Source organism: Saccoglossus kowalevskii, chromosome 9, assembly GCF_978046115.1.
Source record: "Saccoglossus kowalevskii chromosome 9, keSacKowa6.1, whole genome shotgun sequence".
Classification (NCBI taxonomy): Eukaryota; Metazoa; Hemichordata; class Enteropneusta; family Harrimaniidae; genus Saccoglossus; species Saccoglossus kowalevskii.
In genome coordinates, this window is record NC_140649.1 from 20190122 (window position 1) to 20205910 (window position 15789).

At 38.7% G+C, this 15789-nt stretch overlaps 1 protein-coding gene across 1 annotated transcript; it reads left to right on the forward strand.

The window, feature by feature from the left end:
• Positions 1–59: 59 nt before the first annotated feature.
• LOC102807682 (uncharacterized) lies at positions 60–15283 on the forward strand. The gene is made up of 10 exons (XM_006813667.3): positions 60–401; positions 3032–3239; positions 5401–5690; positions 6782–6922; positions 7655–7756; positions 7866–7973; positions 8689–8804; positions 9264–10418; positions 11862–12138; positions 13502–15283. Exons 1-10 carry the CDS (start codon positions 204–206, stop codon positions 13883–13885), a joined length of 2979 nt encoding a protein of 992 aa, XP_006813730.3. The 5' UTR covers positions 60–203; the 3' UTR covers positions 13886–15283.
• The last annotated feature ends 506 nt before the right edge of the window (positions 15284–15789 follow it).

The window sequence follows — 15789 nt, forward strand, 5'->3', positions numbered from 1 at the left end:
TGTATCGAGTCTGCGCACTGACCGGGGCTTCCAGTACGCGGAAGTCACCCGACAAAGGAAGATAATTATTTGTACACGACAGTTTGAGTTAGAAAGGTCGACGTTGTGCTGTGCTGTGCTGTGCACGCCCTTAACTTTAATACCACATTGGTGTGTTTTTTTGTGTTATTTCTTACGTCATGAAAGCAAAACTCTGATGCGCGATGTCAAACGAAAAGGTACCTGGATACACCGTGGACGACGTGAAGAAATTAAGCGATCTCAGACAGGCGAGAAAACTGCTCAAGGAAAACCACATAAGTTTGGAGGGACTGCAGAGTTTGTGGGATTGTAAGGACAGACTTAACCAGTACCTGAAAAAATGCAACGACCCAGTGTCGAACGACGGGGCGTTCACTCGGGTAAGTGCTCACGTTGCTGCGATCACAATCGACGATTATATTCTTACAACCACTCAGAAATAATATCAAAATGGTTCACCTATATCAGTGGATGGGTGGACGGCAATGGAACGCGGAAGTCGTCGGGGCTGACCATGCGAATAGTACGAGATAAGACAACATGGGCCGCGCATAGCAGATAAGACACTGCCGTAATCCATATTTTGCATACACAGTCGCTGCCACGCTTGTGTTTAAACCAATATAATATATACATTTACCAATAATTACTAATTCCCACGGGCTATTAATTATTAATTCCCACGGGCAAATAATTAATATTTTCCACGGGCGTTGTAAATCATATACTAGTATATATGCATATACACAATCTTATTATTATTATTAGTTATATGACTGGGGTTTTGAGGCTGGGTGGTATGTATGCGTTACAGTTCTGACTTCAAATTCGGGAAATAAATAACCTGTTCAAGTTTTAATGACCATACGAAAGTGAGTACATGAAATGTTTTTTTTATGCGTGGAGCTGCCAACATAGACCCTGATACAAATTGTATCGGTAATAGAAACTGAACGTGCAACGCTCTCAGAAAATAACACTTAGGCTTTGCTTGTTCTAACCATTATTATGAGTATTTCCCATGATATAAATAACAATGCAAAACACTCCGAGTCAAGGTCACGTGTCACAATAGCGTATTATCGAGAGTAAGTAGACAACCGAGTCGTCATTTCCTTTGTTCATATTCAACGTTTCATCATAACAGCTATCATAACAGAAGCATGGCATAGTAGAACAGGCCGACAGATGCAAACCATTGCTTTTATTTATTTCAACTGCGTTGTCCTACTAACAATGTTGTAACCAGGTGTAAATTGTCGCCTTTGTATATTATAGTGATTCAAGGAAATATATATGTTTACTCAGGCTTGTCGGCCACGGCATTATACATCCATAAAGTAAACACGACATCACACCCCTACAAATTGTGGTTGCGTCCATATATGGGAAATCAAGTCAAAGTACGGGAAAAATTACAATTTTTTTTTTATCGAAATAAATTACTAATGGGAAACACTCTCAAAATTCTCCTCGCCGTGTCCTCTAGTCAATATATAATGGCTCCCAGCGCGCCCATCCACGAGGTTATGAATTGGGTCTCCAGTCTAGAGAATTCCAAATAACAACCTTACGCCATTGCCTAATAGAGTTGTTTATGATTGCCACGTATGCATCGTCTTAATTCACCACTGTATCAATGTCGACCATCTAGCTAGCTGGGGTCAAATATTATCGAACCCCAAATCTTTTGGCAACACTCGTTGCCACGGTATTATGAAGTGATATCAAGACCGCGTCTTATAATATTATTCGCAGTATATTTTCGCTCAGCAGTGGAAGGATCACGTGACCTCGACGCGCGTAACAACCATTAACCATCGAGTGTAAGATGATTTATTTAATAATAGTAGTAACAAAAACATGTATTGAAAATCATAAGTTTATTCATTCCAGTCACGTCTTCGTCCGGAAAAAGAAGAGAGAAAAAAACATATTTAAAGACACGTGGCGTTTTATGAATTAAAATGTTATGTCTTGACATGCTATATCCTTGAATAAACAAAACTCAGTGCAGAATGCTGGTCAGAGTTCGGCTGCGAATTCTGAGCCAACATGAATTTTAAAAATACGCCCGTTTTCGCGGTACCCGAGTTGACTGACACATTGCCAATATATAGTGCACGTGGTGCCGTTGAATACACCAATCACTTCAGTATAGGTTGCATCCGCGTGTCCATTGTCGTACGAACACTTATGCAATCTTTTGTTGCCGACTGTTTCCGACATCTACCACGCCATCATCATTATGATTATTTATTGAAAGTAATATATTGTATACACGGAACATTCATTTTCAGTTCCTTGTTGTTATATCATGCAATTCCATATTTCCGCTTGTGAAACAAAATACGGAAGCAACTTTTAAAATGATCAGAAATATTTTTGTATACGCGTTTTATCAAATCGGCTATCGTGTTTTTAAATATATTTTTATGAGCACTGACTGAGAGCTGTTAAGTCATACCGACATCATGCACTCACAAATTCAACGTGATACTGCGGGAATAGTCGTGTAATAACCCCTGTACCTTAACACTGTATGCAAATAATGTAGTCGCTGTCGTACACGCGGCAGTTTACTGTGATTTATAGCACAGGATGACCCAATTACCATGTGCGAAACTATTTATTACTATAACAATGGAGAATAAAACAATAAAACGATTTTGAACCGACAATAAAACACCAGCAAGGCCGTTTAGAGACCCACAATGCGATATAACTTTGGCAACAAAATGTTTTTACGTGACCCTGCCGTTTCCTAGCGGCTCAGAATGTGCCCGATTTCGGTTCGAAATTGTAGACATCGTAGAGGGCGCAGTGAGTTGTAGTCGGAGGTTAACCATGACAGTGCTTGCGATAATAATTTCTTGTGACTATATTTTGTCTTTATTCGATGGTAACTGTTCTGTATTGCGACGAAATGTACTTATCTCGCTAATTTGTGGGATTTGTTATCACTTGGGGCTCGCTATAATTAACTCCAGCTTGTCAACTTTTCATACAGGGAGCCGACGTCCTGCAAGAGATTTTGCAAGAGGACAAAGAAAAACGAAACGAGCTGTTGATGTTATACACAGAGGTACAGAGCTACACGAAGACAATAAACGACAGCAACAAGGAACATTTGAAGAATAATGTCGAATATTATGAGCAGAAACTAGTAGATTTCGTCTCTCAGCTCCAGAAAAACGATTGCCCAATCTTGGTAGCTGGTAAATATATGCATACTAATTTTTCTTGTGGTTCTAGTGTTATTCAAATATATCGCCAGTGATAGTAGGGAAGAACTGAGATTCCTCTACCGTAATTCCAGTGCAATCAACATACCAAGTATTTGTTGCCGCTAGTTTCGAAACAGACCAATGTCGTTTTTAAAGCGTCACCTACGCATGCGTCAGGTGGCCATGGCGTGTCATTGTTTACAAACAAGCGCCTACCCATGAGCCTTTGCGTCCTTAGCGTGTGTTGTTATCGTCGCTTGGAACTCAATTCCCACGCGTGCGCAGGTGACGATACTCCCGCTTTAAGGTAGTGTGCTGCCACTAGCACTTATCGCAAGCCCGAGATTTCCTCGACTTTTACCATATGGCTTTGCTAACAAAATCCTTATGCCAAAGTATATGGTCGCCAATGAAACACCAATGGAAATGGCGATTGTTTGAACTGTTCACCATTTGTTCCTATGTATTAAAATTTCGCTCAGGCACATGGTTGAACAAATTCGCATTTAGTTATAATGATTATTATTATACATCTGTCACCGTAACGCCATAAGTTACAGCGTGCAGTAATTCTGTGGTATTTTACGGGGTATTTTCATCACACCATATTAGGAAATGCGCATTCCAAATATGGAATAATTATGTGCGTAAGCGTCCTCTACTAATAATAAAAAAATTGGCTGCCATCAGAGTTTGACCGTAATCCACACAAAGAAGTTCGCTGATTCTGTTCTAAACATTTTGAATTTCGGCAAAAGGAAGGAAAAGATGTATAATGATACTGTTATTACGAGAATATCTCAAAGTATGCACTCAGACCTCCGCTGCATGTTTTCAAATTCTTTTTCTCCCTAAATTATTTTGTGCTGAGTAAAAAATCCCAAAAGTCAATGAAATTTGTCAAAATCAACAATAAGCTATCACAAATTTGCAACAAAACACAGGATATTTTTTTCTCTGTTACTAGTATTTTATAATTTGAACGACCTTTAATTATGCAAATGGTCGTATTTGTCACTTAATCGCACCATACAAATCATCTTGACTACAATAGTACATGCGCCACACTGCAGATATGCAAATTAGTAGAGCGGATCTATTTTATTGCTACGGTAACTTGGGGAATGGATATTATCTTTTGCTTAGCATGCTTTCCGGTACCGGGATTTATGCTCATTTGGAAAGGAAGATGATTTGTGTCAAGGTAGGCACGTGTCTCCTGAGAACACTAAACGGCTTTGCGTCGAAGTGCAGCACATGTAAATTAAGTAAACACCAATATTATAATTATTAATTATGACATTGCAGAAATAGTCTCACGTGGCGCACCTTCGAATTCAATGTAAACAGAACTAATGTATTTCACACGCGTTGTATACACCACATATTACCCATATCGATCAGGACGCCGACCGACTGTGGTGGTTTTAAGTAAAGTTACACTCAGGCTGCTTCTGTGTCGACAATTTTTGTTGTTGTGAACTTGAAAAAATATACCCAGATAAATGCGGGGGGGCTGCAAAGAGAATGTGATTGTTATTTTTTCAGATATAATTTCCGATTGTAAATTACGTTGAAGTCATTATATATACATGTATGGCATAAAGGTTATTGAGGGCATAGCACCATTGACAACGAAATGCGTTTCCTTACTTGCATCTTAATGCGTCAGTAAATACAAGATACATGTAAATTCCTACATCAATCATGTTGGGGTATTTTAGTCAACAATTAAAATGATTCTGTAATGAGAGCTAAATATAATACAGTTTCCGTCAACAAGTAATACAATATATTATAATTACATTATTTAATTGTTTTTTTTTTAATCCAGATTTTTAATATTTACTACAATAAAAATAAAATGCCAGTAGTGATACCGTATATTGTTCTTTCCACCATATACGACAACACAATATGAGATGAAGTAAAATATATCTATCATAGTATGAGTTGAAAAACAAAACAAAACAATTATCAAATCATAAAAAACGTTGTATGGTAAACAATTAGAAATATAATAATTTCAAAATAACAATGAATCGCCCCCCTCCACACGCTTCATGTCAACATTATCACCGTGTCTAGTGTGAAGGTACAATATATTATGTTTTAAGCTGACCATAAATACTGTTCCGCTCCACCACTTTAGGCGAGACGTCATCTGGGAAAAGCACGTTACTTAACCTCATCTTAGGCGCCGACATCTTGCCAGTCTCGCTACTTAGCTCAACGTCCGTGATTTGTGAATTGAAATATGGCGACAAGAAGCGAGCAGTCGTGCATAAAGTTGATGGGTCAAAGACAGAGGTGAATGACCTCGGGGATGGCGAAGCGGACTGCCTAGAGAAATTATCTGTATATATCCACATGGAGAACGACCGCGAGAAAGGGTCGCCGTATAACAGAGTTGAAATATTCTGGCCATTTCCATTGCTGCGGGTAAGTGTGTCGTAACGTGGAATATGATGAGTTAAGAGGGCAGGGGGGTAGCTGGTACAGGTTACAGGAAATAAAAACGGCATTTTACGTTTTTACAGGAAATAAAATGAAAGTTCCATTTACAGTAAGAAAAATAGGGTTTTACGCTTTATAGATAACGAAAATTCCTAATTAAAAATTACATTTTTATAATATTTTTAATAATTTGAGTTTAACAATCAAAATTGAAAATTGCGTACGAATTACGATATTTAATTTGGAAAATGCTTTATACGCTTACGAGAAATGATATCTTTGTACAAAATACGGACGAATAAAATAGCTGATTACATTTTACACCTTGCCCATGTCTACGAATTTTCCTGTTTTTTTTTATTTATATAAATTACACTATTACAAAAATAAAAACAATTGATTACAGCTTACGAAAATACCCGTTGCCGGCCCTCGTGAGTGTGGCAGCCCTATAGTTCTCAGTATAGCGATCCAGTATCCCAGGCTGGAAGAAGGGTGGAGGCGAGGGCAAAGTCTTCAGTTAACGCAGTGTCACTTCTGGAGAATCGAGAACTTCACATTTATACACCCTTTCACGCAAGAGTAAATTTTCACATGTACATGTATGTGACATTGCGGATGTCACATTCACATTGATTAAATCTCGTAAATTGTCTTTCCTCGCTTGATATTTTTAGATTATTTCTCGCTAATTCGGCTTGTGCATCTTTAAATTTCATGGCATAAGGTTCCAGCAATGTTCTACCGGATTCTCATCAGTAAAACCGTGCAATGTCTGCAGCAGTGAATTCTCTGATAATCTATATAAACTAATTTTCCAAACATTAGATGGTAGTTAGACGTTTTCCCAACAGTGTAGTTGATAAAGCAATCAAAGTACGGCCACGCCATTCTTCATGACGTTGGAATAAATTTACATGTTTAATGAGCAAAATCTTAACAGCAAGTCCAGAAGAAAGAGAAAGTGGGTAACCAGCAGAACTATAGTTGAGTAACCAGGTCTTGACACCTTCAATCTATCTCGAGTGGCATATATTTGAGAAATTGTACACATTTCTTCTGCTTTTTTACTACAGGGTGGTTTATTTATAGTGGACAGTCCTGGGATCGGGGAAAATCGAGAGATGACTAAACAAGTAATGGAGTATCTTCCCAATGCATTTGGGTTCATCTACGTCATCAACAGCGCCAATGCCGGTGGTGTACAGAAAGACAGGGTGAGGCGATGTATTCGTTTTATTGCTAGTCATTGTTCATTCAAATCGTGTGCTAGATAATGGTGACCGTGTATAGTATATATCCGACGTAAAAAATATTGGCGTGGGGTTGGGGTCGCGGCTTGTTTTAGAGTTCGGCACTGCATTGCTCAACAATGTACGAAAGCGGGTATTCAGAAATAGAAATAGAAATAGATACCAAAACATCATTACTTATTATTGCGGAATCGCTCAATAATCGTTAAATGTTACATATTTTTTAGACAGACCGTGGCCTATAATCGTCATGGCAATTACGATCAATATATCGGTCTCATAAGTCTAGCGCCCTCATCCCTGAACGTTAACAGAAAGTTGTTATTCTCCCGTGGCGAAAAAACACTGGCCTCATTCTTAGCTTTAGCAGACAGTGGGAACTCGCGAAAGCGATAGATTAGGGTTTATTGCGACCAAGTATGCGGAACGACGACTTTCGCACTTTAAAGCGGGAGTCGACACCTGCACATGGGGCAAGACGGCCATAGCGTGTCGTTGTTTACTATCAAACGTCTACCCATGAGCTTTTGAGCGTTTCAGCGCCGTGCTCAATTCCCGTGCGTACGCAGGTGTCGACTACTCTGCTTCAACAGAGCTCGCAGATTACAAAAGTTCCCTTTTCAGCATTTTTATTCTTTACCTCATTTGTATAATTGCAATTTCCTTACTAATAAAAAAAATGTTCAATTCCAACAGTTGCAAAAACTTCTCCGAAGCGTTGCCGTTTCCAATGACGGAGAACAGCTAAAAACCTTTGACCCAAGATCGGCCATATTTGTGTGCAATAAATGGGACCAAGTGAGTACCTTGCTTTGTGTGTGAAATATTTTATAATCATAGCGTCATCCATAAATACTAAATTTTCGAAAAAAAGGCTCATGCTTTTGAATATTTGTGTGACGTACAGGTGCCGGCTAATGAGGAGGAGTTGGTGAAAAAAGACACGCTGGATAAACTTCGTTCGTGCTGGACAGGTCTTGAAGACGAACAGGTTTTCTTTGTGTCAACCCAAAAGGTAGGTCATTAAATGGTAAGAACTGCGCATGCGCTAACAATGTTAGTGCCGTTTCCGTGACGCAGGGATATATATTTTGTCTTACGTGACGAACACTGGCATGGAGGTAGTACGAACATTACGAACATTACGAACATTACGAACATTACGAACATTACGAACATTACGAACATTACGAACATTACGAACATTACGAACATGATTTCATTAGATAATAGAAATTTTCGAACTTACAGTGACGAACGAACATAGGTACAAATAAGCAAAAATAAGCTTCTCCAACGTAACTGAGATATTGCGAATGGCGAAAAGCGCGGTTTTAAATGTCTTTGCGTTAGGTTTATGCTTTAGGTTATCATATCGTGTACATACCAATGTCAAAACGCGTTAAATACGATTCAACTTAAATTTAAGTTTCATTCCTTGAATTAAACTATTTCAATTAATTACATTTAACTAAATTGTAAATAACTTGAAATGTCATCCATATATATTGCATTTATTTGAATTGAATTAATTGTAATTGAATTAAATTGTAATTACATTGCATTCTTATATAAGATTTAATAAGATTTAAGTTTAATTCCGGTTTCGGTTATGGACAACCTATGAGCGCCAATTAACACGCATACCAGTTTGGTGTAATAATATTGTATACTAGTATATCATTAATGACGCTCCCGTCAATGACCATTTGCGTTTTGTCATTTCACAGGCCGCGACCTCTATCAAAGCAGTAGGATTCCCAAGTAGTGATTTTGATATGTTACTGGATGGCATTCAAAAACTTCTGCCGATCAGCGTAAAGTATAAATTGCAAATATATTACGAGTAAGTACGTAATTATAAATCATTATATTTCCATTAGATTATTTCATCAAATACTTTAATACAAACTGCCAAAATTGTAGTATGTAAGATGAATTATTATTATTATTATTATTATTATTATTATTATTATTATTATTATTATTATTATTATTATTATTATTATTATTATTATTATTATTATTATTGAGTCATACTGGCACCGTGATCAAGGTTAAGCAAGATTCTGAGTGCATTATTGTATGCCACACGAACACGCACGATTAATTTATTATTGAAGCTCGAACGAATTACATTACTACAAGTGTAACAACCACGAAGGCCTCAAAAACTGGGCATCTTGTACAAAAATATAGGTCTCAGTTTGCGATAACTAACAACGCTGGAAGTTGAATGAATTTACGTATACAATACACTGTATCTAAATTGTCTCGTTGATTGTTGGTTTCTATTTTTATTCAGTTGGCTAGCTTATCTGATGTCCCGGTCAGCTCTGCAGTTGCGTACCAAGTTATACAATGCTAGTATGTCCGCCGTGGAAATGGCCGACAGATTTAAATACATTCAGGATAGGCTTGCCAAGTGCACACTAGATACGGAGCGGGTGTTCAGGGAGATAGAATCGGACTTAGAAATGCGCAAACGCGAAATTGTTGACTCGTTGCTCCACTATTTGAAAGTGGATTGCAGGGATGCTGTGTCTCACTGGACTGAAGCCGATGGTCCTGATTTGAAGTCATGGGACGCCTTGCAGAAGCATGTCAGAATGCTGATATTGAGGCGGTTAGAAGGTCTGGTTTACGAATGGGATGGAGATAACATGTGGTTTCAGAAGTCTAGGCAGCAGCTTCAGGTCGATTTCAGGAAGAAGTTTGGGCTGCTACAAGACTACCTCTCTGAAGTGGAAGAAGCTATGTCTGTTGGACGATCATTCGAGCTGAAACCATTTGGTGAACATGACAGTCTTCCAGCCTCGAGTGGAATGTCAAAGTCGACCAAAATCGCTCTCGGTGCCTCCTCTCCAATTCTTGTTCCCATAGCGGTGGTTGCGAGTGTGTTCCTTGTCCCAGCCGCTGGCATTTACGCCATCCACCGGAAAGTAGGCATGAGGAAGAAGTTAGAAGATTATCGAAAGAACAAGGTCGAATACCTGAAGGAAATCTCCATTGAGGTACTAGAAGAATTCTGTGAACGTGACAACCTTACAAGCATTGTACAGGACCAGTTCGACGACATTGACTTCTGTCTGTTAAAACTGCGCAGTTTGGTGCCCCGTATCATCGCAGCCGATGCCAACCTGATGGAGAGTGTGAAACGAGACCGGGCCATGGCAACATTCGAGAAGGACACGTACACTAAATTGTTCCGTATATGCCACAAACTACAGGGCAAGCTGAACCTTTTCCACATCGAAAGAATACGGGAGTTTGAGTTCGATTTCAACGATCTCCAAGGCTGGAACCCAATGTCGGCCATCGCCAGTGGCAGCTTTGCCGATGTATACCATGCCAGTCTGCGGAGACGTGATGATGTAGTGCAGATCGCTTTAAAGGTGTTCAGAGAACATGTGACACCAGATACCGTGAATGACTATCTCACGGAAGAAACCGCTCTCAGGTATGTATTGAATATATGACAATTGGTAGTCAAAACGTGAGGTGTTTACAAGTAAACTTCAATATGACAAGCGTCCAATACAGCAACTTTTGCACAAGTCGTGCCCATTGGTGATGAAACTTTTCTGTGTTGTAAAAGTGTATATGCAACGTCGTGTTGATCTGTTTTCGTCCGTCATTAAATATTCTGTTGTTGTTTTTTGATATCTTTTACAACGACATTGCTTTCGACATTAACTTAATGTTTACGTCATTCAATTGTTTCGACGCTAGAGGGCGCGCCAATTGTGAACGATGTATTGACGTAACATGTGACTCTGGTAGTGAATATGCTCTTTTTGACATGTGTGTTAGACGGGGACTTATGAATTGACCTCTATCTGTGCGTGCGGAACTGGTCGAATTGCGGCTATTTTTGTACTGAACAATGATTGAAATCAGGCATTTCGTTTACAAATGGAATTTGTTCAAACTTACATTGGACATCGTGGGACCTATGAACACGTCATTTTGTTTTTCAGATCGAATTCAAAATGACCGACTGGCGGCCATTTAGTTTTAAAGAATACAGTTCTAGTGCTATATATCTGGCATTTTTTGACTGATTATGACATTATGTTCAAATTTCATATATTCGTTATACATCATGTCATAGATATACAGATGTATTCAAAATGGCCACTGGTCGACCAGTGGCCATTTTGTTTTTATTAATGCTGTCCCAAGAATGTCTCTCAATACGGACAAGTACTGGTTTGATGACCAGATATAAGATGACTGAATGCCAACCATTTTAATGTTAAAAAATCATCATAATCAAGCATCAGCTTCTGGATCCCTACTTTTGACATGTTTATGTTCAAACTATATTACTATAAACAAAACTATATATCTTAAATTTGATAACTAACGGGGACTGTGCCATGCATGGCTTGTGTTTTCAGGCCCTCGCAGTTACTACCCATCGTGATGTACCAATGGCAATTTATACATATTCTGAAAGCGTAGATACAGGAGAACACATATTGACATGTTTTGTTACATTGTTAGCTCAGTAAATTTGAATAACCCATTAACAACAGGGATGCAGAATAAATTAATTTGCGCATATACATGACGACTTCACAGAAAATATAAAGTATTTAACGGGATTTGTTTTACATTTGTTTTTCAAAGTTAGAGACTGCGACAGAATACAGTTCCGATTACAGTCACGTTTTTTATTTGACACGCAGTTATACAAAGACATAATTTATTAGTTCATCACCTTGAGCCATAACTGTGGAAACTGCGGCGGCTTGACTGTGCTGGTGCGTCATACTGCAAGTGAAATATTATCCTCTTTCAATCGGTGAAATATATGTTTCAATACATGATGCGACGACAAGCCCTTTTTATCTTCTATTTTGTCTCTCATGTTGTTGTTGTTGTTCTTCTTCTTTAGAAAACTGGCAAGCCCTTACGTGGTGGAATTCCATGGTTCTGCCTTCAGCACTAAACCACGCAAACAATTAGCAATGGCCTTCGAGCTCTGTGTGGGACTCAAAGACTTTATTTTCAGCTTCGACGACCGAATTCCAGCCAAACATGAACCATGCACCAAAAGCAGGGAAATTGCGTTTAACTTCATGAAAGATTTTTCCAAACAGCTCACAAGGGCACTGGCGTTCGTCCATGAGAAAGGGTTTATTCACAGAGATATGAAAATTGACAACATATTGGTGAGTACGCCCTCAGCAATATCGCATCGTGATCTATTGTTTTTATTTTATTTTAGTACATTTTACAGTCAATGCAGCAAACACGTCGCGTTGCATTATCACACGATAATATGAACCTCTATTCGCAAGTCAATTTATATCAATTTGTGTAAATTTATAAAAATCCTCTAAATTTTTATTTTATTCGTCTAGATGAGACGATGAGTTCGCCTTCATTGCATATTACTGATTACAATCTCGCCTGTCTGTTCGTACATTAACCTGGAGGGAGTCATTGTTTACAAACAAGCATCTGCCCATGAGCCTTTGCGTTTTTAGCGTGTGTTGTCACAAGTTATCGTCGCTTGAGACTCAATTCCCGCGCGTGCGTAGGTGGCGACACTCCAGCTTTAAGAACCAGGGGGTGCATGTCGCACTTGGCTGAAAAACTCGTTTCATTTATATAAAATGATATTCATGACAATTTAAAAAAATCGTCTGCTCAGTAAAACTGTGCGAACATACATTCCGATAGCCAGTATGGTAGTTCTAAATTGAATGATTCTTTTGTCACGAGGTGAAATCGCTGACATTCGTGAAAGGGAGGTTGCTGTGATGGGTGAGATAGGGTTTCGTTGTGTAGAATAGAAAACAGACTTCCATGAGACAAAGTCAAAATCAGAGATCCATGGGGTTCCGTTTATTGCAAGATGTCAGAGTACATTGAAGTCAAAACAAGAACTATTCCCTCCGAAAAACTGGTATTTGCATAATGTTGTCAAAATACAATACAGAGCTGTGATAGGTTCAAATTAAAGTGGAAGATTCCACTATCATAGCACCGTGTGTGTGCATGCGCAGTTTGAAGTAGAACAATTTTGAACGCAATATAATTATTTAAAATTAAAATAATATTCATGATATATGTCTTTCTTATGTTTTCCACAACGCATGCGTGATACTGCCGTGGTGTAATTGATACAAAATATTTCGTCGATCTAGAAAGCGTAATGCCACAAACCCGCTCTAAACTGTGGTACACTTTCTCAGTGTTGTTGACATTGAAAAAAATGGCCCAGTCTATGGATCTGCATCTACATACACTTCCACAGTGAGAGGATCCTTCGAACTAAGTGTATATTTTATCCTTTTACTTCCAAAATCTGGCATCACTACCCATTCTTTCAATACTCCCTTCACAAGCATCTACGTTGTCTCCTTCCTCAACACCAAGACACAGTCCTTCCTTTCCTTAAAAAGAAAACAATCAACGGGGAATTAAATAATTCATACCTACTTCAGTGAATTTCTCGTTCTGGTTTCCATAACAGCGAATAACAATAATGTTGAACTTGCAAATATTTCGTTTGTATCTCATTAACAGGTGGACAACCAGAACAGGGTAAAGCTAGCTGATTTGGGGTTGACCAAGAGAGACCAAGACATCACGCATAGTTTCGTCGGCTCCGTCTATTACATGCCGCCGGAGATGTTAACAGCTAAGAAGTACAACTACAAGGCCGACATCTACTCGCTCGGTCTGATCTTCTGGGAGATGTGGTACGGTGAGTACGCGTACGAAGATGAAGACAGCAGCATGCTTGAATTCATCAATAAAATCAAGGACAATTACAGGCCGGATCTGAAGAAGCCAAATCAACCGTCTTATGACATGTGTGAGTTGATTAAACGGTGTTGGCACCAAGACCCAGATAGACGTCCAACGGCTTCGGAATGTCTCGAGGCCGTTGAACGTGTGAAAGACTGATTTATACCTCTTCCTGGCATTCAATAAATATACTTTTGAAGAAAATGGCCGCCGGGATTTCGTTGACAGCGAGAGACGCGCGTGACTTGAGTTCTATCCCCTCCAATAAGCCGCCGCACTGTGACGTTATTGTTTACATTTTTGCCAACCAGTATGCAAATGTTTGATAACAAATGTCCCTTACTGATCAACACGGGCTCGAAATCCGCTAAAATCCGATAAAATTGTCCAAATTGTCCAAATTAACAGAACACATAAGTGTGTATTTAATAACAACAGCGAACAACGACGGTATTTTATCTTCGAGTGCGAACGATCAGTCCTTTTCAACCAGTTACTGCGCACGCGCGCGCACGGGATTCATGATCTCTATTTTCTGTAGAGACTTTATAAACGCGAAGAGTTTAATTTAGAACATCGCTGAACCGATTACACCAATCAAGTAATAGTGCTCACAAAATATGAGAGTCGTCATCTGGAGTGAAAGCATGGAACATGGAACTACCTGGAGCTCTATTTTGTTATACAATTTGCAGCAAAAGTTGCGCTGATTATCACAATAATATAGAAAGGACGTTTCATTTTCTAAACTTCACATGCACCAGTGGAACAGCGGAAGCGATGGCGAGGGGAATGGAACAATATTTTGAGAGGCAAAAACATGCATCGTAGCTCTTTCGCTCTCCGCGAGATTCCGGCGGTCATTTGCGCTTAAGGTCTGTTCTGGAATCTCACGATAGTATCGCCGAGAGGAACACATACATTTATACCATATTGGTGTGTTCGCCTTACCTGATGCCCCCCTCAAAGTGAATCACCTATTATGCTCACCTCAACTCAATGTGATGTTCCGATATCGTACCGGAAACGGAAGTGTATCAACTTGGAACCTTATTACACCGTCATTATAATTACAGCAGTAATATATGTGCGACCATATTTGTGTTTTTACGTTTTATCTCTCATATGACTATTAGTTACGTTGGAAATTTATATGCAGATATTTTCAGCATTAACCTGACCCGAATGGTATATATATTGTCTAATTCAAGTTGTTTACTGTTACGGTTTTAGTCATGTCCTTTTATCGTTCTCAGCAGTTTTAAAGACTTCAATTATGATCCGGAACAACAATTACTGCCTATTTTTGTATTTGTTTAAATGAAGATAAAGTCACTTTCATGCCGCTTGTGAACAAAATATAGGTCAATGATATTCACAATGACGTTTGTATATAATTGCCATAACATTACAATAAACTGACTGACTATTAATATGCACTGATTATATATGTAACTATTATTTTATGTATTGTTTTAATATTCAGTTCACTCATGGTGTTCTAATGTGTTTTTTTAAAATAATGTATAATTACAAATAACATGTGTTTTTATCGAACTTTATTCTCTTATTTTGTATTTTTAATATCACATTTCCTGTGTCATTGGTTTCATTTTGTAAAGGCCATCGCCGAAATCTGGACACTGAAAGCATAACATATACACTTCCAACGTTGTACGTTGAATCACTTGCAAGTGAAAAACGATAAGTCCAGCTCTCCAGAGGGCGCCCTCTATTGAAATCCAAGCAAACCTCAGGAACTACTGTACAAGATGACAACTTACCATGGGACCCGGGCTATGCTTCTCTCTGACGCCGTCTCATTGATGATGTTATGTGTTATATCCTATATAGTGTCCATCGTGTACGTGACCGATCTCAACGAAATTGCGACCCTTAGTTAGTACATCGCCTTTTGTGAGATATTAGCCTTGTTTAGGGTTTCTTATCCATTAAGTCTAAAACAATATTTAGGTAAGATTCAGCCACTTTTATATATTCATATATACAAAAAATGTTTAAACTCATAACTATTGTCGCTTTAATGATTTATTTAGACGCGA

Bases quoted from the DNA above. Each gene is read 5' to 3' on its own strand.
- LOC102807682 (XM_006813667.3), top strand. From the start codon at position 204: ATGTCAAACGAAAAGGTACCTGGATACACCGTGGACGACGTGAAGAAA. The intron at 3,240-5,400 runs GTAAATATATGC...CCACCACTTTAG, and splicing joins TTGCCCAATCTTGGTAGCTG to GCGAGACGTCATCTGGGAAA. The intron at 5,691-6,781 runs GTAAGTGTGTCG...TTTTTACTACAG, and splicing joins GGCCATTTCCATTGCTGCGG to GGTGGTTTATTTATAGTGGA.